Source organism: Muntiacus reevesi, chromosome 11 (genome assembly GCF_963930625.1).
Source record: "Muntiacus reevesi chromosome 11, mMunRee1.1, whole genome shotgun sequence".
In the NCBI taxonomy this organism is placed as follows: domain Eukaryota; kingdom Metazoa; phylum Chordata; class Mammalia; order Artiodactyla; family Cervidae; genus Muntiacus; species Muntiacus reevesi.
In genome coordinates, this window is record NC_089259.1 from 66,260,183 (window position 1) to 66,286,585 (window position 26,403).

General features: G+C 40.9%; 1 protein-coding gene across 1 annotated transcript in view; it reads left to right on the plus strand.

Annotated features, from left to right (window-relative positions):
- LOC136144262 (ATP-binding cassette sub-family C member 4-like) overlaps nt 1–22,831 on the plus strand; it is a 160,309-nt gene extending 137,478 nt beyond the window's left edge. Inside the window, exons 28-31 of the mRNA XM_065902011.1 lie at nt 3,595–3,767; nt 4,206–4,311; nt 10,050–10,184; nt 22,741–22,831. Of these exons, the coding sequence (XP_065758083.1) occupies nt 3,595–3,767; nt 4,206–4,311; nt 10,050–10,184 (414 nt within the window). The 3' untranslated portion in view covers nt 22,741–22,831. The remainder of the gene's footprint in view (nt 1–3,594; nt 3,768–4,205; nt 4,312–10,049; nt 10,185–22,740) is intronic.
- The last annotated feature ends 3,572 nt before the right edge of the window (nt 22,832–26,403 follow it).

The window sequence follows — 26,403 nt, forward strand, 5'->3', positions numbered from 1 at the left end:
ATCAGTGGAGAAATAACTCCAGAAAGAATGAAGAGACAGAGCCAAAGTAAAAGCAAAACCAGTTGTGGATGTGACTGGTGATGGAAGCAAGGTCTGATGCTATAAAGAGCAATATTGCATAGGAACCTGGAATGTTAGGTCCATGAATCAAGGCAAATTGGAAGTGGTCAAATAGGAGATGGCAAGAGTGAATGTTGGCCTTTTAGGAATCAGCAAACTAAAATAGACTGGAATGGGTGAATTTAATTCAGATGACAATTATATCTACTACTGTGGGCAGGAATCCCTTAGAAGAAATGCAGTAGCCATCATAGTCAACAAAAGGGTCCAAACTGAAGTAATTGGGTGCAATCTGAAAAACGACAGAAAGATCTCTGTACGTTTCCAAAGCAAACCATTTAATATCACTGTAATCCAAGTCTATGCCCCGACCACTAATGCTAAAGAAGCTGAAGTTGAATGGTTCTATGAAGACCTACAAGACCTTTTAGAACACCCGAAAGAGATGTCCTTTTCATTATAGGGGACTGGAATGCAGAAGTAGGAAGTCATGAAGCATCTGGAGTAACAGGCAAATTTGGCCTTGGAGGACAGAATGAAGCAGGGCAACGGCTAATAGAGTTCTGCCACAGAACGCACTGGTCAAAGCAAACAGCCTCTTCCAAGAACACAGGAGAAGACTCTACACATGGACATCACCAGATGGTCAACACCAAAATCAGATTGGTTATATTCTTTTTAGTCAAAGATGGAGAAGCTCTAAACAGTCAGGAAAAACAAGACTAGGAGCTGACTGTGGCTCAGATCATGAACTCCTTATTGCCAAATTCAGACTTAAATTGAAGATAGTAGGGAAAACCACTAGACCATTCATATATGACCTAAATCAAATCCCTTATGATTATATAGAGGAAGTGAGAAATAGATTGAAAGGAACTAGATCTGATAGAATGCTTGATGAACTATTGACAAAGGTCCATGACCTTGTACAGGATTCAGGGATCAAGACCATCCCCAAGAAAAAGAAATGCAAGAAAGCAAAATGGGTATCTGAGGAGGCCTTACAAATAGCTGTGAAAAGAAGAGAAGTGAAAAGCAAAGGAGAAAAGGAAGGATATATGCATTTGAATGCAGAGTTCCAAAGAATAGCAAAGAGAGACAAGAAAGCCTTCCTCAGTGATCACGTAAAGAAACAGAGGAAAACAATAGAATGGGAATGATTAGAGATCTCTTCAAGAAAATTAGATATAACAAGGTAACAGTTCATGCAAAGATGGGCTCAATAAAGGACAGAAATGGTATGGACCTAGCAGAAGCAGAAGATATTAAGAAGAGGTGGCAAGAATACACAGAAGAACTGTATGAAAAAGATCTTCACGACCCAGATAATCACGATGGTGTGATCACTTACCTAGAGCCAGACATCCTGGAATGTGAAGTCAACTGGGCCTTAGGAAGCATTCCTACGAACAAAGCTAGTGAAGGTGATGGAATATTAGTTGAGCTATTTCAAATCCTAAAAGATGAAGCTGTGAAAGTGCTCAAGAACTTTCACAATATGCCAGCAAATTTGGAAGACTCAACAGTGGCCACAGGACTGGAAAATGTCAGTCTTCATTCCATTCCCAAAAAAGGGCAGTACCAAAGAATGTTCAAATTACCAAACAATTGCACTCATTTCACATGCTAGCAAGATAATACTCAAAATCCTTCATGCTATCCTTCAACAGTACATGAACCAAGAACTTCTCAATATGCAAACTGGATTTAGAAAAGCCAGAGGAACTGGAGATCAAATTGCCAACATCCATTGGATCATCGAAAAAGCAAGAGAATTCCAGAAAAATATCTGCTTCAATGACTAAGCGATAGCGTTTGTCTGTGTGGATCACAACAAGCTGTGGAAAATTCTTCAAGATATAGGAATACCAGACCACCTTACTTGCCTCCTGGGAAACCTGTATGCAGTTCAAGAAGCAACAGTTAGAATTGGACAGGGAACAACTGGTTCCAAAGCAATAATTTGGACTGGTTCCAAATTGGGAAAGGAGTAAATCAAGGCTATATGTTGTCACCTTGGTTATTTGACTTATATGCAGAGTACATCATGTGAAATGTGGGGCTAGATGAAGCTGGCATCAAGATTGCTGAGAGAAATATCAATGACATCAGATATGCACCTGACACTACCCTAAAGGTAGAAAGTGAAGAGGAACTAAAGAGTTTCTTGATAAAAGTGAAAGAGGAGTAAAAGCTGGCTTAAAGCTCAATATTTAAGGAACTAAGATCATGGCATCCTGCCTCATCATTGCAATATATGGAGAAATATTGGAAACAATGAAAGACTTTAGTTCCAAAATCACTGCAGATGGTGACTGCAGCCATGAAATTAAAAGATGCTTGCACCTGGGAAGAAGAGTTATGACAAACCTAGACAGAATATTAAAAAGCAGAGACATCAATTTGCCAACAAAGTCCATGTAGTCAAACCTATGGTTTTCCCCATAGTCATGTATCAGTGTGAGAGTTGGACCATAAATAAGGCTGAGCACTGAAGAACTGATGCTTTTGAGCTGTGGTTCTAGATAAGATTCTTGTGAGTCCCTTGGACTGCAAGGAGATCAAACCAGTCAATCCTAAAGGAAATCAACCCTGGATTTTCCTTGGAAGGACTGATGATGAAGCTGAAGCTCCAGTATTTTGGCCACCTGATGTGAAGAGATGACTCATTGGAAAACACCCTGAGGCTGGGACAGATGGAAGGCAAGTGGATAAGGGTACAAAAGAGGACAAGATGGTTGGATGGCATCACTGACTTAAGGGACATGAGTTTCCTGGAGCAAACTCCAGGAAATAGTGAAGGACAAGGACCCCTGGTGTGCTGCTGTCCAAGTAGTTGCAAAGTGTTGGACACGGTTCAGTGACTGAACAACAACAGATATCCATATGCTGGGGGAAATAAGATGTTGTTTTTCATGCATTTTCATTCACTACAATGCATTTATGACACTGAAGAAAATGCACTTGATTGGTCCACTATTTATAGGATTAAACTTGGGAAAGAACCATCATCAGAATGGGCTCCAGGATTACTAATGTATAAGGGGCAGTTTGCCATTGTTTGAACTTTCATATATTCAATTTTAGAAAACAGTAAAGGGCCAATAAGATTATATCTTTAGAGAACCAGATTTTCTGTAAAATTTTTGAAACTTTTTCTCTAGTGTACCAGCTCCTATGCAAAATGTACTTTGGGAAACTTGACTCATTCATAAAGATACTTTTAAATTTTCTGTTCAAAATCACATTGGGAGAAATAGCTGCACTTTTTGAGAGACTTCCTTAACTAACCCCTAGGTGGAGTTTCTACTGGGTGTCCTGTGATGAGAATGGGGGACACTGAGATCTTTCTGTCCTGAGTTGACTCCACCATCTTTCTCATGAACATTCATTGAAAGGAGTGCTCCCCATCACCTGGCTGTACATGTAAGATATGTAAGAAGTCCTGAGGATATCAAAGCTCTAATGTCTAAGAGGCTTATCTACTTCAGTAGCTGTTTGCTTAGAAAAATGTCATTCCTTCTGTATCCACAGGTACAACTTAAAGAATCCATCGAAGGTCTTCCTGCTAAAATGAATACTGAATTAGCAGAATCTGGATTGAACTTGAGTGTTGGTCAGAAACAACTGGTGTGCCTTGCCAGGACTATCCTCAGGAAAAATCAGATATTGATTATTGACAAAGCCACATCATACGTGGATCCAAGGTATGGAGCTGAGCCCCAGGAAATCTTGAATCTGACTTGTATATGTGGTAAATGGAAAACATTTAGTGAATCTTCGAAATGTTTCTTAGTGCTCACTTGGCCTCATGGATATCTGTTGATAATATTAATTCCAGAAAACAAAGGAAAAAACCAAGACATGTTACATGGTGTTAATGTTGTTATGAGGCATCCTAAGAAAGCGGAATTCCTAAATCCAGTTCCTGATAGTTTCAAGCAATTTGGAGGGAAGACTAATTTTCCATCATTTTATGAAAAATAGTAAATTTCTAAGTAGACTTTTTATATTTAGTTTTTAGGAACAGGAATATATCTTAAAGTATTAATTTTTAAAAATGTTGTAAAAATATCATAGGATATTTTTGTCTTAAGTTTGCTTTTCCTGTCTTTACTGAACTAAGTCAACTTCTATTTTTCTAGAACTGATGAGTTAATACAAAAAAAAATTCGTGAGAGATTTGCCCAGTGCACTGTGCTGAACATTGCACACAGGTTGAGCACCATTATTGACTGTGACTGGATAATGGTAAGACCCTCACAATTTTAGCTGTTTCCATTTATGTTCAATTTTCAATGTATCCTTCCTTGTAAAATTTGATAGGAACCTCCATTAATTTTTCTCTTAGTTTCTTCTCTCATTCCTAAAAATTATTCAAGTACTTAACTATACTTTTAGAATGCACTATTAAATAATATATCCAATAATCTTATATTTTCATATTAAAAGTTTATTTGAATTGTCATGTTTTTTATGATGGCCAACTGTTAAAATATTCCAAACCCAAGTTATAGCTCCATATTTTAGTGGGATAGAACACAGTCATTTTCACTGTGTCATAGTTGTTTCAGCATTTTGGGATTCCCTTACCAAAAAATAGACTCAAATTTAGACTGCCAGGAGGTTGATGGCTAAACTTGTAGATTTTCTCAGGAGTCCATGAGAAGAAATGGCCTAATGAGAAAAACAATACTTTAACGGAAAAGATTTAATATAATAAACATATTACATAGGGATTAGAGGGCTAGAAAAATGAAATACTGGAGTAATGATTTTAGAAAGCAGCTGCCATATCCTAGGACAGATCTCCTGACCTGAGAACTCAGAAGAGAGGCCCTAAAGAATTGATGCTCATACCTCCAAGGAGAGGTCACTGCCTGGTTGCTGGTCATATTTGTGAGGGGGCAGGATGGGGCTGGTTCTCCATGTGCTAATAGCCGGGAGCTGGAGTCAGGTCCCAGTGCTGAGGTGATGCTAGTAGCAGAATCAGGTAGAGCATTATCTGTGTTTCCCACCTTCAGTCTCCCTCTAGTGCCCCCTGCTGGCAGAACCTAACAAAGGCCACCTGGCCAAAGAGTGAACTGTTGCAGTGACTTGCAGAGACCCAGCTTCTGGATCACAGATGAGAGTTTGGAAAGAAAGGCAAATCAGGGATGAGAGACTAAATAAACAACCTGCGAGTCTCTTGCACTATATTTCTGTTCTGCACACACGGCAAGCTCCAGGTTTTGGTCTGTGAATATCTGTCTAGTATCTTCCTTCCAGGTTTGGTTGGCTCTTTCTTCATTAGTAATTTAATAATATTTCCTTCCTTAGCTCTATTTCCTTCCTCCGTCTATTCCTTTTCTCTCCCTTTTTCATTTTATCTCTTTCCTTGTCCTTTCCCTTTGTTGCTTGCTCAGTTTCAATAAATGTTACGATGTGGCTTTATAAAACAAGAGAAGCATTCCTCAAAGGAAAACCTTTGGCAGCAAATAATCTCAAGGAATGCAAGATACTTCAAGGTATTTTGATGGTTCATACAAAACAGGTAATAATCACTAATGAGTGTTCCGTAATACCCACAGTTCCTTATGTCTAAGGATAATAGTACCGTCTCTTTTGACTTCTTGGGCAGCTTCTGGAATATCATCTCCTTTCCTACTTCACAAGCATTGTCATGTGGGATCATCAGTGGGAACACTGAGTAGATACCAGGCTGTCATCATTGAGGCAGTGCTTGTAGCTTGTAACGCCAAGCTGGGTGTGCACAAGAGTGAGCTCTGGGAGGCAGATGACAGGAGTGTGGCATCCCCAACCCAATGTATGCTCTAGGCTCCAAGCAGTGCATCTGGTCACCTGGACTAGCATCACCGTAGAAAGTGGGCTCTACCTGCATACTTTCATGAGGGATGGGGTGACGTTCAATACTGCCCAACAATGACTCTTAATTTCTAGAAATGTTCTGTGTCAGGCATCCTTAGTCATTCATTTTGTGGCCTTTATGCTAATTGGAAAAGTAACCTTTTATTTCTAGATTTTACCTGTTACTTGTTCTTACCTCTCAACACTGCATTTGCCCCTCAGGCACCATTCTTCCTTTATAAATAAATGATGCTGTGAAATTTACCTATTTCAAGTTCTTTGTCAGGCTTTAGACATAGCAGCAGAAAGACGGCTTGATCTTCAGCTCAGTAAAGGGTCTGTTCAATTAAATTCTTTGCTCTTAAAAGTACCCTGAAGATTTATTTTTGGGTTTTGGTATTATAGTGTTAATGGCATTAATGGTAGCAGATTCTTTTTATTATCTAATTCTTAGAAATACTGTCACCTTGGAATGTGTGCTTGGTTAGGGAAACTGAGGAAGGACAGAATTTGGACATGTCACCTGGTCTCTAGTCTTTCCCATTTTACTGTTTTCTTTATTTTTTGGCATTGATCACTGAGGAAGGCTTTCTTATCTTTCTTTGCTTTTCTTTGGGGCTCTGCATTCAGATGAGTATATCTTTGCTTTTCTCCTTTAGCTTCTCTTCATTTATCAGCTATTTAAATAACCTCAAATATGCAGATGACACCACCCTTATGGCAGAAAGTGAAGAGAAACTGAAGAACTTCTTGATGAAAGTGAAAAAGGAGAGTGAAAAAGCTGACTTAAAACTCAGCATTCAAAAAACTAAGGTCATGGCATCCGGTCCCATCACTTCATGGCAAATAGATGTGGATACAATGGAAACAGTGACAGAGTTTATTTTCTTGGGCTCCAAAATCATTGCAGATAGTGACTGCAGCCATGAAATTAAAAGACACTTGATGCTTGAAAGAAAAACTATGACAAGCATAGACAGCATATTAAAAAGCAGATACATTACTCTGCCGACAAAGCTCTGTCTAGTTAAAAGCTATGGTTTTTCCAGTTGTCATGTATGGATGTGAAAGTTGGACCATAAAGACAGCTGAGCATCAAAGAACTGATGCTTTTGAATTATGGTGTTTTAGAAGACTCTTGAGAGTCTCTTGGACTGCAAGGAGATCCAACCAGTCAATCCTAACAGAAATCAGTCCTGAATCTTAATTGGAAGGACTGATGCTGAGGCTGAAGCTCCAATACTGTGGCCACCTGATGTGAAGAACTGACTCTTTGGAAAAGACCCTGATGCTGGGAAATACTGAAGGCAGGAGGAGAATGGGTTGATAGAGGATGAGATGACTGGATGGCATCACTGACTATGGACATGAGTTTTAGTGAGCTCTGGGAGTTGGTGATGGACAGGGAGACCTGGCATGCTGCAGTCCATGGGGTCGCAAAGAGTCAGACATTACTGAGTGACTGAACTGAGCTCAACTGTCACCTGGTCAGTCCTAAAGTGTTATCATTAGCACCTGATCTGCAGATGTGAACATCTGTATCCTCTGAATATAGCAGTTTTGTTGCTATTTTAAAAATATGTTCATTTGTTTAATGCTTTACTTACCAATTTGTTGTTTAGTCCCTCAGGAAACTCAGGCTTCCATGTCCTTCACTATCTCCTAGAGCTTGCTCAAACTCATGTCCATTTAGTCGGTGATGCCACCCAACCAGCTCATCCTCTGTAGTCCCCTTCTCCTGCTTTCAATCTTTCCCAGTATCAGGATCTTTTCCAGTGAGTCACCTCTTCACATCAGGTGGCCAAAGTATTGGGACTTCAGCTTCAGCATCAGTTCGTTCAATGAATATTCAGGGTTGATTTCCTTTATGATTGACTTGCTTGGTCTTCTTACAGTCTGGGGGCTCTCAAGAGTCTTCTGCAGCACCACAGTTCAAAAGCATCATTTCTACAGTGTTCAGCCTTCTTTATGGTCCAACTCTCATATCCATACATGATTTCTGGAAAAATCATAGACAGACCTTTTTCAGCAAAGCAATGTCTCTGCTTTTTAATACACTGTCTAGGTTTGTCATAGCTTTTCTTCCAAAGAGCAAGTGTCTTTTACTTACCAATATCTCCTGGTAAATTTCTATAATCTCAAATTTTTCTCTCTTGGTCAATGTCTATGAACAAATCTCTGAAATACTTCTATGAAGCAATGTCTGGCCAGTCCCTCCCCAACTTTCTAGTTTTGTCCCATTCTGCTCTCCCTCCTTCCTTTACAGCTAAAATCACACTGACAGTCTTTTAGTTCTCCAGAATTCAGTGTTCACTCTCTTACAATGTAGCCTCCCTAGACTGTTGGCTTAGTCTAAGGTGCCTGTAGTGGAAATGGTGAGATGATGCGACTTGGGGTAGATAAGGAAGTGAAGCCAGTGGACTGTATAATGGATTGAACATGGGATCTTGAGGGCAGAGAAAGAAGTTGATGTTGGTTTCTGGGTACAGAAACTGAGCATCTGTAGTGGGGAAGACAGAGGGAGAAGGGAGATGCAAGGGTTCTCTTTGGAGCCTGTCACCTTTGTGATGAATGACCTTGTTTCCAGGAAAGGATTATACCCTTCACTGTGGAGCTGCCCTTCCCACTCCTGTGTTGGGAGACCTTCAGTTTAGGGCTCCCTGGTTGAGGTCATCAGTGATGTCATGGTGAGGTCCAACCAGGCGATGTAAACTCGGCCACTTGTTTACATCTTGGTCTGAACTGGCTGTGGTTGCTGACTCCTCTGGTAGGAACGGCAGGATTAGACCTCAGGGGACCAAGAGACAGGCATCCCCCGGTTACAGAGTTGGTGATTATCCTCTGTGCTCCATTCACTCCAGGTGTAAAGCTTGTATGTTTTTCTAGAGCTTCTGGTTACCAGTTGACTTTCAATTCAGCAAAAACATCACCAGTAATATTTTTTCTCAAACCTTTAATTTTTGAGGCATTTTTATTGCTTGCTTTAGAAATATAGACATACCTTGTTTTATTGTGCTTCCCAGATACTGCATTTTTACATATTGAGAGCTTGTCGTAAACCTGGATTAAGCAAGTCTATGGGTACCGTTTTTCCAGCAGCATTTGCTCATTTTGTGTCTCTGTGTCAGCTTTTGGTAATTCTCACAATATATCAAACATTTTCACTATCATTGCAGTTGCTCTGGTGATCTGTAACATCAATGATCTTTGATATTACTACTATGACTTACTGAAGTCTCTGATGATAGTTAATATTTTTTAGCAATACCTTATTTTTATATTAAGGTCTGTACATTGTTGTTCCCCACCCCTTCCCAGACATAATGCTATTGCACACATGCTTGGGTATGGAATAATGTAAACATAACTTTCATGTGCCCTGGGAAACCAGAAAATTTGTGTGACTCACTTTACTGTGATGTTCATTATATTCTGGCATTCTGAAACTGAAACCGCAATAGCTCTGAGGGATGCCTGTACATATTTTCTTTCTGGCAGGCAAGTGATTGTCTGCTCTGAAAGCTTTAAGGACATAAAGACAAGTCGATTCATGTCAATGTATGGCAAAAACCAATACAATATTGTAAAGTAATTAGCTTCCAACGAATAAAAGTAAATTGGAAAAAAAAAAAAAAAAGACAAGTCAGTCTGCTGCAAAGTCTAATGCTCCAGAGGGTGGACCGCCAGCCTGGACAGATGTTTGATTTTCTTGAATATTTTATTTTCTTGAATCAAGACATTTCCCAACTCTGTGTGTCTTATAAATAGCCCTCAAAGCTTGGAGTCTGAGAGCTAAAAGCACTGACTAATGATAACAACCCCAAAGGCCCTGAGTAGAATGTAAAATGCTACAGACTGTTCAGTTTTAATCATAGTCATGATTAAAACTTTCATTTTCTGAAAATGAAAGAGAACTTTTGTTTTCTTCCTTTCCTATAACCATATAATAATGAAAGGCTGGGTTAGGCCTTTGTGTGCCTAGTAAAACAGAGTAATCAAACCATTTAAATACCACCAATCCTACCACCCAAATTCTACCTATCCTGCTCCTTTTTAAAATATTGTCTGAAAAAAAAAATATTGTGAGTTATGTGTTACTGGGAGACATTGTGTGCTAATGGGTTTCTTTCTGCTGTAAACAGGTTTTTGATTCAGTGAAATGGAAAGAATATAATCGGCCAAATAATTTGCTGCAAGATAGAAACAGCCTATTTTACAAGATGGTGCAACAACTGGGTGAGGCGGAGGCTGCTGTCCTTGCTAAAAGGGCAAAATAGGTGAGCTTGCTGTGGGAAGCTGTAATTAAAATTCACTCTTCACGGCGTCTGGGAACAAGCACTCTGTGCTCTTTTCAATAGAAGCCTCCAGAGAGGAAGCTTCATGACTGGGCATTAACAGCATGTGGCAGGTGGAAGGCAGGTCTGCTGAGAATCTGCAGCAGTGCTGGGGGTGGGGTCAGGATATGTGCACCCGTCTATGTGACCACATCAGTGCCTGAGACAGAGATTCTGGATCTGACTTCCCACATGTTCAGACTCTGGGTTCAGATTCTCATGGAACATAGAACATTCTCATTTTGCCGACCCTTTACATTCATTCTGATTGGTGCTCAGCACATTTGTGATACAAGTTCTGTCAAGGAATATCCAGGAAATTTGAGAGTTGAAGGGAAAAAAACTTGGGAGATTTTGATTCTAGGAAGATCTTCTGGAAAAAATTAGGTCTCTTCTGTCTAATCTGTAAAGAAATCTCTTACCTGATATTGTCACTTTCTACCTAATTCTTTGTTGTTCAGAATTAGGCCCATTTGCACCCCATGTTTCCTCTACATTCTAGAAAATGAAATTGTCATCAGTACAAATCAAGAACTCAAAAAGCTACACAATGTAGTCTGAGTGGTGCTGAAGGTCACAGAGCACTTTCAGAGATGAGGTGTGGGAGGCACTAAGCACTGTGTGTGGTGTGAGGAAGGGGCTCAGTGAGGAACATTCGGGTCACATGGGATCTTCCCAACAGAAGTGTACTGATAACCAAGGGCTGGTTTAGGAGACTTAGCCATTGTCATACAGCCATCTGTAAGTCTTTCTGGGACAAGGTGGGAGTGGGATTGGGATTGATGGGAAGATGGAGGGAAGGAAGTTCTGGTGTTCTTGCCCCTTAACATGTGTGGCTCAGGGTGGGAGGTGGCTTCCCCATCAAAAATTTATCTCTGGGTGTCAAATTATGGTTGTATGTTCCCTTCTTCATACTTTTCTGCCTTTCCCAGATTTTCACTTGTAAATAGAATAAAATTATTTGTTATTTGTGTAATATTTAAAATGTCCTAAAGAAAACACCCCAGTATCTTAAGTACTTGTATATGAACGATTTATCTAAAGTGTGGCCTGAGTTCATCACTGTCTTCTCTCAGTCTTCTATTCAGTTCAGTTCAGTTCAGTCGCTCAGTCTTGTCTGACTCTTTGCGACCCCATGAATCGCAGCATGCCAGGACTCCCTGTCCATCACCAACTCCCGGAGTTTACTCAAACTTATGCCCATCGAATCGGTGATGCCATCCAGCCTTCTCAGCCTCTGTTGTCCCCACCTCCTCCTGCCCCCAATCCCTCCCAGCATCAGGGTCTTTTCCAATGAGTCAACTCTTCGCATGAGGTGGCAAAAGTACTGGAGTTTCAGTTTCAGCATCAGTCCTTCCAATGAACACCCAGGACTGATCTCATTTAGGATGGACTGGCTGGCTCTCCTTGCAGTCCAACGGACTCTCAAGAGTCTTCTCCAACACCACAGTACAAAAACATCAATTTTTTGGTGCTGAGCTTTCTTCACAGTCCAACTCTCACATCCATACATGACCACTGGAAAAACCATAGCCTTGACCAGACAGACCTTTGGTGGCAAAGTAATGTCTCTGTTTTTCAGTATGCCCTCTAGTTTGGTCATAACTTTCCTTCCAAGGAGTAAGCGTCTTTTAATTTCATGGCTGCAATCACCATCTGCGGTGATTTTGGAGCCCAAAAAGAAAAGTCTGACACTGTTTCCACTGTTTCCCCATCTATCTGCCATGAAGTGATGGGACCAGATGCCATCATCTGAGTGTTCTCAATGCTGAGCTTTAAGCCAACTTTTTCACTCTCCTCTTTCACTTTCATCAAGAGGCTTTTCAGTTCCTCTTCACTCTCTTCACTCTCTGCCATAAGGGTGGTGTCATCTGCATATCTGAGGTTATTGATATTTCTCCTGGCAATCTTGATTCCAGCTTCTGCTTCTTCCAGCCCAGCATTTCTCATGGTGTACTCTGCATATAAGTTAAATAAGCAGGGTGACAATATACAGCCTTGACGTGTTCCAGACTTTATTTGGAACCAGTATGTTGTTCTATGTCCAGTTCTAACTATAGCTTCCTGACCTGCATACAGGTTTCTCAAGAGGCAGGTCAGGTGGTCTGGTAATCCCATCTCCTTCAGAATTTTCCAGTTTATTGTGATCCACACAGTCAAAGGCTTTGGCGTAGTCAATACTGGACTTTCCTGCTTTTTCTGGGACTCTCTTGCTTTTTCAATGATCCAGCAGATATTGTCAATTTGATCTCTTGTTCCTCTGCAATTTCTAAAACCAGCTTGAACATCTGGAAGTTCTCGGTTCATGTATTGCTGAAGCCTGGCTTGGAGAATTTTGAGCATTACTTTGCTAGTGTGTGAGATGAGTGCAATTGTGCGGTACTTTGAGCATTCTTTGGGATTGCCTTTCTTAGGGATTGGAATGAAAACTGACCTTTTCCAGTCCTGTGACCACTGCTGAGTTTTCCAAATTTGCTGGCATATTGAGTGCAGCACTTTCACAGCATCATCTTTCAGGATTTGAAATAGCTCAACTGGAATTCCATCACATCCACTAGCTTTGTTCATGGTGATGATTTCTAAGGCTCCCTTGAGTTCACATTCCAGGATGTCTGGCTCTAGGTGAGTGATCACACCATTTTGATTATCTGGGTCATGAAGATCTTTTTTGTACAGTTCTTCTGTGTATTCTCGCCACCTCTTCTTAATATCTTCTGCTTCTGTTAGGTCCATACCATTTCTGTCCTTTATCAAGCCCATCTTTGCCTGAAATGTTCCCTTGATATCTCTGATTTTCTTGAAGAGATCTCTAGTCTTTCCCATTCTGTTGTTTTCCTCTATTTCTTTGCACTGATTGCTGAAGAAGGCTTTCTTATCTCTCCTAGCTATTCTTTGGAACTGTGCATTCAAATGGGAATATCTTTTCTTTTCTCCTTTGCTTTTTGCTTCTCTTCTTTTCACAGCTATTTTTAATGCCTCCTCAGACAACCGTTTTGCCTTTTTGCATTTCTTTTCCATGGGGATGGTCTTGATCCCTGTCTCCTGTACAATGTCACGAACCTCCATCCATAGTTCATCAGGCTCTCTCTCTATCAGATCTAATCCCTTAAATCTATTTCTCACTTCCACTGTATAGTCATAAGGGATTTGATTTAGGTCATACCTGAATGGTCTAGTGGTTTTCCCTACTTTCTTCTGTTTAAGTCTGAATTTGGCAATAAGGACTTCATGATCTGAGCCACAGTCAGCTCCCAGTCTTGTTTTGCTGACTGTATAGAGCTTCTCCATCTTTGGCTGCAAAGATATAATCAATCTGATTTCAGTGTTGACCGTATGTGAAGTCCATGTGTAGAGTCTTCTCTTGTGTTGTTAGAAGAGGGTGTTTGCTATGATCAGTGCGTTCTCTTAGCAAAACTCTATTAGCCTTTGCTCTGCTTCATTCTGTACTCCAAGGTCAAATTTGCCTGTTACTCCAGGTGTTTCTTGACTTCCTACTTTTGCGTTCCAGTCCCCTATCATGAAAAGGACATCTTTTTTGGGTGTTCGTTCTAAAAGGTCTTGTAGGTTTTCATAGAGCCGTTCAGCTTCTTCAGCGTTACTAGTTGGGGCATAGGCTTGGATTACTGTGATATTGAAAGGTTTGCCTTGGAAACGAACAGAGATCATTCTGTTGTTTTTGAGATTGCAACCAAATACTGCATTTTGGACTCTTTTGTTGACTATGATGGCTACTCCATTTCTTCTAAGGGATTCCTGCCCGCAGTAGTAGATATAATGGTCATCTGAGTTAAATTCACCCATTCCAGTCCATTTTAGTTTGCTGATTCGTAGAATGTTGACATTCACTCTTTGACCACTTCCAATTTGCCTTGATTCATGGACCCAACATTCCAGGTTCCTATGCAATATTGCTCTTTACAGCATCAGACCTTGCTTCTATCACCAGTCCCATCCACAACTGGGTATTGTTTTTGCTTTGGCTCCATCCCTTCATTCTTTCTGGAGTTATTTGTCCACTGATCTCCAGTAACATATTGGGCACCTACCGACTTCAGTATCCTGTCATTTTGCCTTTTCATACTGTTCATGGGGTTCTGAAGGCAAGGATACTGGTTTGCCATTCCCTTCTCCAGTGGACCACATTCTGTCAGACCTCTCCACCATGACCCGACCATCTTGGGTGGCCCCATACGGCATTGCTTAGTTTCATTGAGTTTGACATGACTGTGGTCCTGTGATCAGATTGGCTCGTTATCTGTGATTATTGTTTTAGTGTGTCTGCCCTCTGATGCCCTCTTGCAACACCTACCGTCTTACTTGGGTTTCTCTTACCTCGGACGTGGGTTGTCTCTTCATGACTGCTCCAGCAAAGTGCAGCCGCTGCTCCCTTACCTTGGAGGAGGGGTATCTTCTCACGGCCGCCCCTCCTGACCTTGACCGTGGAGTAGCTCCTCTCAGCCCTCCTGCACCCAACAGCAGCCGCTCCTTGGAGGTGGGGTTGCTCTTCTTGGCCGCCGTCCCTGACCTCCGAGGTGTGGTAGCTCCTCTTGGCTGCCGCCCCTGACCTTGGAGGTGGGGAAGCTCCTCTCGGCCGCCGCTCCTGCACTGTGGCAGCCTGGTGCTCTGGGTCGCTACCCCTGACCTTGGGCATGGGGTATTTCCTCACGGCCACGCTTCTGGGCGGTCTGTTGCAGCAATCCTCCATAGAAATGAGGAAATGCAGAACAGGACCTTCCGCTGCTCATCAGGTAGGAGACTTCCTGGGTCCCAGAGCTGGTTGAAGAGTTGGCAGAGTTAGAGTTCATGCTTAGGTTTAGGGAGAAGAAAGTCTCTGTTCTGAACTTTTCATAAGTACTTACATTGTTTGCAAATATTGAGAAGCTAAACAAGGAGCTCTGTATTTTTTTTAAGCCTGAAATTCACGGAGTGCTTTTATCCACTAGAATGTCTCCGAGTCAAACCATTCTTCCTGAGACTTTGAGAGCCAGGAATCTCCCAAAGCCTTTTGCTCTTTTGACCTGAGTCATTTCACATCAAAAAGGGGAGGTCCCACCTGTGCGTCTAAGTCTTCATTTTAAAATTATATTATCATGATGAAAGGTTGTTGCTGAACAATAAGACGCTGGGATTCTTGGCCTCTGGATGAGGCAAATTCAATCTGGGGCCAGAGAAGAGGCTGGATCACTCAGAGCTTTTGTGTATTAAAGTTTTATTAAAGTATAAAGGAGATACAGAAAGCTTCTGACATAGGCATCAGAAGGGGGCAGAAAGAGTACCCCCTGCTAGTCTTCAGCTGGATGTTACATAGTCACTAGCAGTCTGTTAATGAAAAGAAAGGAATGTCTTAAAACTCAGAATGGCACCAGGCCCCTCATCCATAAATTGCATTTTGTGATAATCTTGGTACCAGATGATTCATCCTGGACTGTGAAACGATTGACTTGAATCTTGTAGAAGGGCAGTTTACCATACAAATAGTTTCATTTACATAGATTAGGGGGACAATATCTGAGTATAACATACTGGTTTGTCAAGTAGGTTCTGAGCCATTTGGTGGAACTTGAAGACAGAGTCTAGGGTACATTAACATAGCTTATGACAAACATTTCCATAAGAAAAACTGCATTGGTTAACTCAAGGTTTGAGAATAGTTAGCTTCAGGTGAAACCAGGTGTCATGGCAACACAGCATTTTAAGAGAAACAACCTTTTATATTTGTATAGAGAAGAAAAAAATATATCGCCAGTTTGTTTCCTCCTGCTGCTTAAGAGAGATAAAAATGTCTGGCACTTGTAGCCTATTTCCTCCGTTTGGAGACCCCAGGCCTTCCTGTCTGTTACCCTCTCAATGACACTGAGTAATGAGTAATAGAACACAGAATTTTAGATTGGTCCAGATAATAAGATAATAGGATTCAACCCTCTCTTTGTACAGGTGAGGAAACTAAGGTGCTTTAGAAGGAAGGTGTCCCTATGTATATAACTGGTGTTAAACTAGTTTGCAGCAGACAGAGAATTAGAAATTTGTTCTTTCAGTAAACATTGTAAGTCAAGTGTAACATACATACTGAAGTAGGCATAGGTCGTAAAATTAGAAATCTTGTGATTCCTGGCCTAGTAATCCTGCACCTACTCTAACAACAGTAATGGTAAGTTACATTTGTATATTTCTTCATAGTTTATTTTATACAGTTCTCAAATGTATGATTTCACTTAATCTCCTGATGGTCCATTTTTATCCCGAATCATGGATAAGGACAGTGCATTTAGAGTTCACCGAAGGTCACTGAGCTGATCCAGGAAGCGCCCGAGGGGGAATTGCTGAGGGAGGCTGGGTGCTGTCCTAGGTACTGTGTTCTGTATCAAGTCTGAGAACTTTGCTCTTGTCACCTGGTAGCCAAGGTAGGGGCAGTCTCTGAAGTTGACAGAGTGACAGAATCTCACTCTTGGATATCAGTCCTTCCACTGGCTCAGGTCACCTTTACAGAAACAAATGCATTTCTGAATTCTCATGACATCTTGATATTATTTCTGCATACTCTGCATCCTCTTAGAAGGATAAACTGCCAGATTATCAGTTTTTTGAATGTGCAAGAATCAGATATTAATGTATTGTTCAGAGCTATAACATGGGAGCATTAGCCTCAGTCACAAGGTTTTCACTCTAATAGAACAGAATTCATTCAAATGAAAAGAAAACCCAACATCTGGGAGAAGGTGCTTCCACATCACGTTTTCTTGAACTCCTAGCTCAGGTGAGCTGATCATGGTCTGATTGACCCTTTTTGGATGATCCATGAAATAGTAGAGAAAGTCCCTTTTAGATGCATACAGCTAAAGAGGGCAGTAGTTTGCTAGGGCTGCCATACAAAGACCGAAGAGTTGGCAACTTAAACAGCAGAAACTTACATCCTCACAGTCCCGGAGGTTGGAAGTCTGGGGTCAAGTTGTCAGCAGGGTTGGTTTCCTCTGGGGTCTCTCTCCTTGTCTTGTAGACACCATCTTCCCTTTGTGTCCTCACATGCTCTTCCCTCTGTGTGAGCCTGTGTCCTGGTCTCTTCTTATGAAAACTCCAGTCAGTTAGATTAGGACCCACCCGTATGATTTCATTTTAACTTTATTGCCTCTTTAAAGATGATGTCTCCAAATACAGTCATATTCTGAGGTACCAGAGAGGGTTTAGGACTTCAACATGTAAAACTGGAGGTGAGAAGGTAACAGGCAAGAAGACAGGGGACTCCAAACGGAGGGAATAGGCTGTAAGTATCAGACATTTTTTATCTCTCTCTTAAGCTGCAGGAGGAAACAAACTACTAGTGTTATATTTTTCCCCTTCTCTATACAAATTTATATCCACATAAAAAGAAATGCAAAAAGCTGAAATGGTTGTCTGAAGAAGCCTTACAAATGGCTGAGAAAAGAAGAGGACCTAAAGCAAAGGAGAAAAAGAAAGATATACTCATTTGAATGCAGAGTTCCAAAGAATAGCAAGGACAGATTAAGAAAGCCTTCCTCAGTGATCAATGCAAAGAAATAGAGGAAAAAAACAGAATGGGAAATACTAGAGATCTCTTCAAAAAAATTAGAAATACTAAGGGAACATTTCATGCAAAGATCAGTACAACAAAGTACAGAAATGATATGGATCTAACAGAAGCAGAAGATATTAAGAAGAGGTGGCAAGAATACACAGAAGAACTATATAAAAAATATATTCATAACCCAGATAATCATGATGGTGTGATCACTCACCTAGAGCCAGATATCCTGGAATGCAAAGTCGAATGGGCCATAGGAAGCATCAGTACAAACAAAGCTAGTGGAGGTGATGGAATTCCAGTTGAGCTATTTCAAATCCTCAAAGATGATGCTGTGAAAGTGCTGCACTCAATATGCCAGCAAACTTGGAAAACTTAACAGTGACCACAAGACTGGCAAAGGTCAGTTTTCATTTCAATCCCTAAGAAAGGCAATGCCAAAGAATGCTAAAACTACTGCACAATTGCACTCATCTCACACTCTCAAATGCCCCAAATTCTCCAAGCCAGGTTTCAACAGTACGTGAACCATGAACTTCCAAATGTTCAAGCGGGATTTAGAAAAGGCAGAGGAACCAGAAATCAAATTGCCAACATCTGTTGGATCATTAAAAAAGCAAGAGAATTTCAGGAAAACATCTACTTCTGCTTTATTGACTATGCCAAAGCCTTTGACAGTGTGGATCACAACAAACTGTGGAAAATCCTTCAAATGATGGGAATACCACTCCTCTTGACCTGCCTCCTGAGAAATCTGTATGCAGGTCAGGAACCATTAGCTAGAATTGGACATGGAACAACTGGCTGGTTCCAATTTGGGAAAGGAGTACATCAAGGCTGTATATTGTCACCCTGATTATTTAACTTATATGCAGAGTGCATCATGAGAAATGCTGGACTGGATGAAGTACAAGCTGGTATCAAGATTGCTGGGAGAAATATCAGTAACCTCGGATATGCAGATGATGTCACCCTCATGGCAGAAAGTGAAGAAGAACTAAAGAGCCTCTTGATGAAAGTGAAAGAGGAGAGTGAAAAAGTTGGCTTAAAATTCAACATTCAGGAAACTAAGATCATGGCATCTGGTCCCATCACTTCATGGCAAATAAATGGGGAAACAGTGGATACAGTGGCAGGCTTTATTAATTTATTTATTTATTTTGACTTCACAATCACTGCAAATGGTGACTGCAGCCATGAAATTAAAAGACACTTGCTCTTTGGAAGGAAAGTTATGACCAACCTAGACAGCATATTAAAAAGCAGAGACATTGTTTTACCAAGAAAGGTCCATCTAGTTAAAGCTATGGTTTTTCCAGGAGTCATGTATGGATGTGAGAGTTGGACTATAAAGAAAACTGAGCACCAAAGAATTGATGTTTTTGAACTGTGGTGTTGGAGAAGACTCTTGAGAGTTCCTTGGACTGCAAGGACATCCAACAAGTCCATCCCAAAAGAGATCAGTCCTGGGTGTCCTTTGGAAGGACTGATTTTGAAGCTGAAACTCCAGTACTTTGGCCACCTGATGCAAAGAGCTGACTCATTTGAAAAGACCCTGATGCTGGGAATGATTGAAGGCAGGAGGAGAAGGGGATGGCAGAGATGGTTGGATGGCATCAGCGGCTTGATGGACATGAGTTTGAGTAGGCTCTGGGAGTTGGTGATGGACAGGAAAGCCTGGTGTACTGCAGTTCATGGGGTTGCAAAGAGTAAGACAGGACTGAGCAACTGAACTGAACTGATACAAATTTTAAAAGAGTTGTCTTTTAAAATTCTGTGTTGCCATATAGGATACCTGGTTCTACCTGAACTTAACTTTCTCAAACCTTGAGCTAACCAATGCATTTTTCTTATGGAAATGTTTGTCTTAAGCTGTATTAATGAACTATGTATTTATCCTATATTCTGTCTTCAAGTATGTTTCCCCTAAGACTCAGAATGGACTTGAAAAACCATATGTTTTACTCATGCAAATATTCTCTTAAGCTAGGTCAGTGAGACTGTATTTGCTTAGAAGCCTGCCTTTCTTCAAGATTCATGTCAATAATTTTATGGCCAGGGTCAACTCATCTTGTGCCAGTGTTGTCTCAAAATGCAAGTTGATTGTGAAGGGCCTGGTACCAGTCTCTGAATTTTGAGATATTTCCTTTCTCTAATTAGCAGACTGCCAGTAGTTATATGGATCTTCCCTGTAGCTCAAATGGTAAGGAATCTGCCTGCAATGCAGGAGACCTGGGTTAGATCCCTGGGTCAGAAAGATCCTCTGGAGAAGGGAATGACCACCCACTCCAGTATTCTTGTCTGAAGAATCCCATGGTTAGAGAAGCCTAGTGGGCCACAGTCCATGTGGTTGCAAGGAGTTGGACATGACTGAGTGACTAACACTACTACTAGTAGTAGCTATATAACATCCACCTAACAGGGAGGCCTGGAATGCTGCACTTCATGGGGTCGCAAAGAGTTGGACACAACTGAGCGACTGAACTGACTGAACGGAACTGAAAGACTAGCAGGGAGCACTCTTTCTGCCCTCTTCTGATGTCTATGTCAGAAGCTTTCTCTATCTTTTTATACTTTAATAAAACTTTATTACACAAAATCTCTGAGTGATCAGGCCTCATCACTGGCCCCAAATTTAATTCTTCCCCTCTGGAAGCCAAGACTCATGGCATCTTTTGTGGTTCAGCAACAGCCTTTCAGAGGGGACACAGTTCAGCTCCAAGAATAAATGCCTGTTATCCATTCTGTTCTGTGATGAAGCAGACCTGGTTGAGGTTTTTTTTAAGTTTCTTTGTTCCAAGTGTGTAACAGAGGTGTCATGTTGTCTATTTGTGAAATCACCTAATACAGCCCAGCAGTTATAAAATTCTCATACCCTAGCTCTAGGAGCCTGGTCCAGTTGGATAGATGGAGGAGGCACTTAGCATCCACGTGGCCTTGTGTCCCCCAAAGTCTCTGAGCCTCAGGTCCTCACCTGTGTGTAGAGCAGGATTACAGCCCTGCTGTTTTCTTCACGTTTATCACAGGGATAAGATGAGAGAGCAGAGGCTTAAGTGTTTTAAGAATATTGAGTGTTTTACAGCATAAAAGTGGGATCATTTTGTAAAAGGCTGTAGGTAGAAACCTTGCCTCCCAATATTAAACAAATATACCCATAGTTCTTCTAGGTCACTTTAGAGACTCTAAATCAGGGGTCCCCAATGGCTGAAGATCCTTTGCAGTATTCAGTTCAGGTATTTCAGACCATGAAGCAAAGTCCTTTTCAGTTAAAAGTTGCTATAAATAATATTTTCTTTATTGAGAAGGGTTATGGAGAAAGGAACCAGATGATTTTGGAAAGAATATTAAGCAGTAGAAAATGAAATGAATTTTTGTTTGTTCCTTTAACTGTTTTTAGTTTCACCAAAAAAGTACATAAGCATATAATCACCAAATATGTTTAGCTTAATAAAATGGAGGAGGGTGATGATATGCAATTAACCACCCCCCCCCACTCCCACCAAAGGCTTTATTTTTAAGTGCTTCCATTACAATGGAAATGACCTCAGATTTCAGCCAGTGGGCCCAAGCATTCTTGGAGGGTTTATTTTTCTCCTTAAGTGACAATTAAATATATAACATTTCATATGCAGAGCTGTTTGGGGGGTAGCAAGTTATGTTAGCAACAAGAGAATAAGAAAGTGCACTTACTGTGAAGGTAGGTGTCCTAGTGCTTTTCTGTTTCGTGTGTGAAGTTCATTCTCTCTCATGATAACTTTGTTTACAGCACCCACAAATGCACTTGCAGTCAGGTTTTATAAAAGAGTTCTGGAATCATATGTCTAAGCAACCCTGTTTGTGACATGAGTCAACCTCTGATAGATGACATATTTTCTGTTTCAAAGACTGAAATGAAACTTTTCACATTCTTCTTTGAGGATAAAGAGTTACACTTGAAGTTGTTTTTTGCCCAAACACACTCAGAGATAAGCCTTCACAAGCCCTGACATTATTTTATTTTGCTATGTTCATCTGTAAGGAACCGGTATACAACACAGCTACTAAAAACTGATGATTGTGTAGCTTGACAGCACTTCATTTCCTTTGTGTTCTGATTATCCACTGAGAAAACCCATATCTCTTCCAGTTCAGCTAGAATTTGGTAGAATTCAATAGCTCAAAGGTCTGGCAAAGATCTATCCTATTATTGGGTATCATCTTATATTTTAGGAAGTCTCTTGATTGAGTCATTGTTAAGGCATTTCATTCTCTTTTCATTCTTGGGATCCACTGTCCACAGGTCACATCTCTATAGGCCCTATAACTGCTTTGCCACACAGATTAAACACCAGGATATTTCATACACATATGCCAGTGTTTCAGTGCCTGTCAATCCGTTTATAAAGTATAAAGATAACAACCTGATATTAACATCCAACGGAGGAGACAATGGCAACCCACTCCAGTACTCTTTCCTGGAAAAGCCCATGGACGGAGGAGCCTGGTGGGCTTGCGTCTATGCAGTCGCAGAGTCGGACACGACTAAAGCAACTTAGCAGAAGCAGCAGCAGCAGCAGCAGCATTAACATTCAAATCTGCTTTGCTCCTTTTATGTGTGAAAATGGCAAACCCTGTTCAGATGCTAGATTTCCTATCCTCTTTGTTACTCTGTTTTTAATTTATTTCAGGGAATAAAATGATTTTGCTTATCAATTTACTGTAGTGATAAAGCATATCTGTGAATCAGAATGACCAGAAATCTAGTAGATCTACAGGTTATTTGGCATTACATCCAGCCCCACTGAGGGTTTTAATGGGGCTACTTCCTCCATAGAATAAATACAGCCCTGGTTTTTTTTTAAAACTGTGCCTCCAATAGTGATATGATTGCTTCACATGAAGAAGGAAACCTAGAAATGTGTTGCCTTAGGAGGAGGACTTTAAAACTTTTAAACATGTCGTTTTTGTCTTTTTCTCCCTCAGGTGTACTTCAAAAGGAGATAGCCAGATATTACTCACAGAGACCTTGTGGTTATGAATGTTTCCAGTGGACAGCCCTCAGCCTTCATAATTTTGGAGTCAACACTGTGATTCTACCATGAGTTCATGTCTATTCCAAAGGCTTTTTTCCAATAGGTTTTGCACTGCATAAACTATATTCTACTTTTTTTTACGCCAGCAACACATATTTACACATTACAAGATGTTAGTTCTCCAACTTCAGTCAATGATTTCAAGCTCTTGAAAAAAGATTTATTATGTTTATTTAAATGTTATATTACTCACTTTCTTATCCAAATCAGAGGTGCAGGCCACCAATAAAAACTGTCTCCCAGGTTTTGTGTCTTAAGAGACTTCAGAGCTAAACTCATTTTCCAAGATTTGAGACAAAGTTGTCACAGATTTTTTTTTACTGTTCCCAGAATTACATATTACTTTCCAATTATATCAGGGATTATGTTTACTTGAAGACTGTGTGAAGGTGCTGTTTTGTGTTACCACTTCCATTAACATTTCTAAGATCCATTTTTCCACCAGAAGACCTCTGGTTAAAATTCTACAGAGAAAACTGATAGGAAAAACTTATAATATACTATTATTTAAGTAACAACAACAAAAAATAGATATATGGTTAAATACAGAAGGACAATATTATATGTTCTAAAAGAGAAGGAAGAGAAATGCTTTCTCAAAATAGGAGCCCTTCTAGGGATTTGCTAATGGAGGACAGATGTGTGCTAGACTGTCTTCTAAATAGAGGATTTTAGTTTTTTTTATATTACAAATTGTGGTAAAGTATATATAACATAAAATTTACCATATAACCATTTTTAGTCACACAATCCAGTGGCATTAATCACATTTGAAAGGTCGGGTATGTTGAGGCATGCCCCGGGAAAAAGTGCCGCAGACAAGTTCCAGAGGCTGGCTAAACTTCCGGGGACCGACCACCCCTCGCAGCCTGGTCCGATCAGGAACCGACACAGAGCCCTTGGACACCCACCGCCGCTGTAGCCCGTGCTTTCTTCCTTATATAGAAGGACCTGGCCTGGGCGCCGGTCTGGGCTATAAAACCTCTCCCCACCTCTCCTTCCCCGCAGACTCCCTTTGTCTCCTCGCTCACCCGCCCCTCCCCTGGAGATCTGCCTGAGAGCACCCGCCCATTAAAGGCCTTTTACCACCGGTCCTTAGAGGTGGCTCTTTCTTCCCACGGCGTTTTCTGACAACATTCACAGTGTTTTGCAGTCACATTGTCTGGGTAACTTTTGGTAATTATGTTTTTCCCATTCAGTGTGTTATTTCTGCAGAGTCATTTTGATAAGTTTCATTTTTCTAGGAGGAATCTGTTTCCTGTGAATTTTAAGCTCGATTGACAGATTTATTCACAATATCTTATATGTTTAATATCTGCAGCATCTCTGTGTTCTTTTGGCTTTATAATTTTCTTTTAACCTTCTTTTCTATGAATAATCTTGCATAACTTTTTCCTATTTTCAAACAATTCAACTTTTTGCTTGATTGATGCTCTTTTCCCTAGTTCATCATATCATTATTTCTTTCCTTCAACTTTTTCTTAACATTGAGGTTTCTCCTCTAAATTCTTAAATTAAAAAGAGATTAGTAATGTCATCATTTTTCTAATATAAGTATATAAAGCTGACTTTTTCCCTAAGATCCACTTTAGCTGCAACCTGCAACTTTGGTTTCGCTTTTGGTACTCATCACCGTCAAAAGCCATAGTATTATGTATTTTCTAATTCCTAATTTAATTCATTAACTATATCTTTTACCCATGGGCTATTCATAAGTATAATGTTCTCTAAATTCCAAATGCTAATGGATTTTTTCTTTTAGATTGAACCATGTAGAACTGCTAACATTCAGTCTTTTCATGAGCTATAAAGTGGCACTTTCATATGGTTCAACATATAATTGTCTTTTGTTGTCAATATGTAACTTAATTTCATTTGGTCAGACAACATTAGATTGTGAATTTTAAACCAAAGGTAACCACCTTCACACTAAAGGTTCTTGTTTCTACCATTTTGTGTTGTATTCGGAGTTTTTAAAATGTTAACACTTAATGTTAAAATGTTAACTGGTACATGTGTAACCAGTAATTTTCAATAAAAATCCTCCCCAAATACTGGAATGTTTTCTGATATGTGTTGCAGGCTGGTTCTCTGGGATGCAGACTCGGAAGGAGTTTAGTGCTGGGGTTGCCCTTGGGGTCAAATCTGTGGAATCAGGAGGGAAGAAACAGGGTAAGGCAGAGGGAAGGATCAAGCGGGATCAGTGGCCAGACGACCTGAGCTGACCCCATGGGAGTTTGGGGTGACGATGGCCCTTCAGGATTGTCCTGACACATCCAGTGACCAGGCCTTTATACCTCCACCTGGATGGGTCACTGCACGCAGGCTGCCCCCAGAGTGGCTGGTGGTTTAAGGTTGCCCACTGGCAGCACTTACAGCTGCTGGACAATGAATCCCTGAAGGGAGGTCAGGACAGCACGTCCCCATGTCCCCCCTGGCATGTATCACAGCACCAGAGGTGGGTAATGAGGGTGTACTGCGGGGGAGAATCTTGATGACTGATGTTTAAGTCAAGATGATGACTCAGTGATTCTCCTCAATAGCCTCTGTTCCAAAAAATAGAGGAGAAGGTCCATGTAGGGGAGATATCATCATTCTTCAGGGTAAGCCCAGTTGTCACCTCTTCTAGGAAGTCACAGAAGATCAGTCATCATCCTAGGTAACTTGGATTTGTGTTACCCTGAGCCCCTCTCATGTTAAACTGAACCACACTTGGTTAGAGTCCATTGTCACCTGTCAGGAAGCTTTTAACAAGAGGCTTCCTGTGTGCTGTTTTGGATCTGTCAGGAACCCTCTGGCCCTTATTGATTCCTGAATATTCAGGAATTAAGAAGAGAGGCACGCCTTGCCTTTCCTGGGGCTGAGGAATCCAGGCATTTCTCATTACAGTGATAAGTACTCTCTTCCTTTTTATGAGCCATATGGTAAAAGGTGATTGTTTGAAACGCTCTCTTTGATAAGGATCATCTTATGTTTTGTAAGTCTGGAATTTTAATCTTCTTCTTTGCTGAGAATAACCACCTGGTGAGACAGTATATATGCCCACGCCATGTTGATTAAAACACCTTTGTTCCATCAGAGCTTTGGTCCCCAGGTCTTTCTTTCTTTCTATTCCTTCTTTCCGTCTTTCTCTCTCTCTCTATTTCTGGCTAATTCCTTGGAGCACGGAGGCCCGCTGAGCTCACTTTCTTGCTGGGCTTCTAAGACCCTCTCGAGAAGGCGCACTGTGCCTTCACCCCCTCGAGAGGGCACCTGGTGCCTACGTGCAGAGCGCGAGCCCTAAGAACAATACTCTAATGGCTTTCCGCGTAAACCAGGGGATATTAGTCTCTTTCTCTCTCACTCTCTGGGCCACCAGGTTCCGGTCCATTAAAGGACCAACAAGCGCTATCAGCCTCTTTCTCTCTCTTACGTTCTTATCATCGACTCCGGACCACCAGGTTCCGGTCCATTAAAGGACCAACAGTCACCATCTTGAGATACTTTATTTTTAAACAAAGGGCCTGTTCTTTCTGTTGTGCATGTAGCCTGCTCTAACTGTGAGTGTTCACAT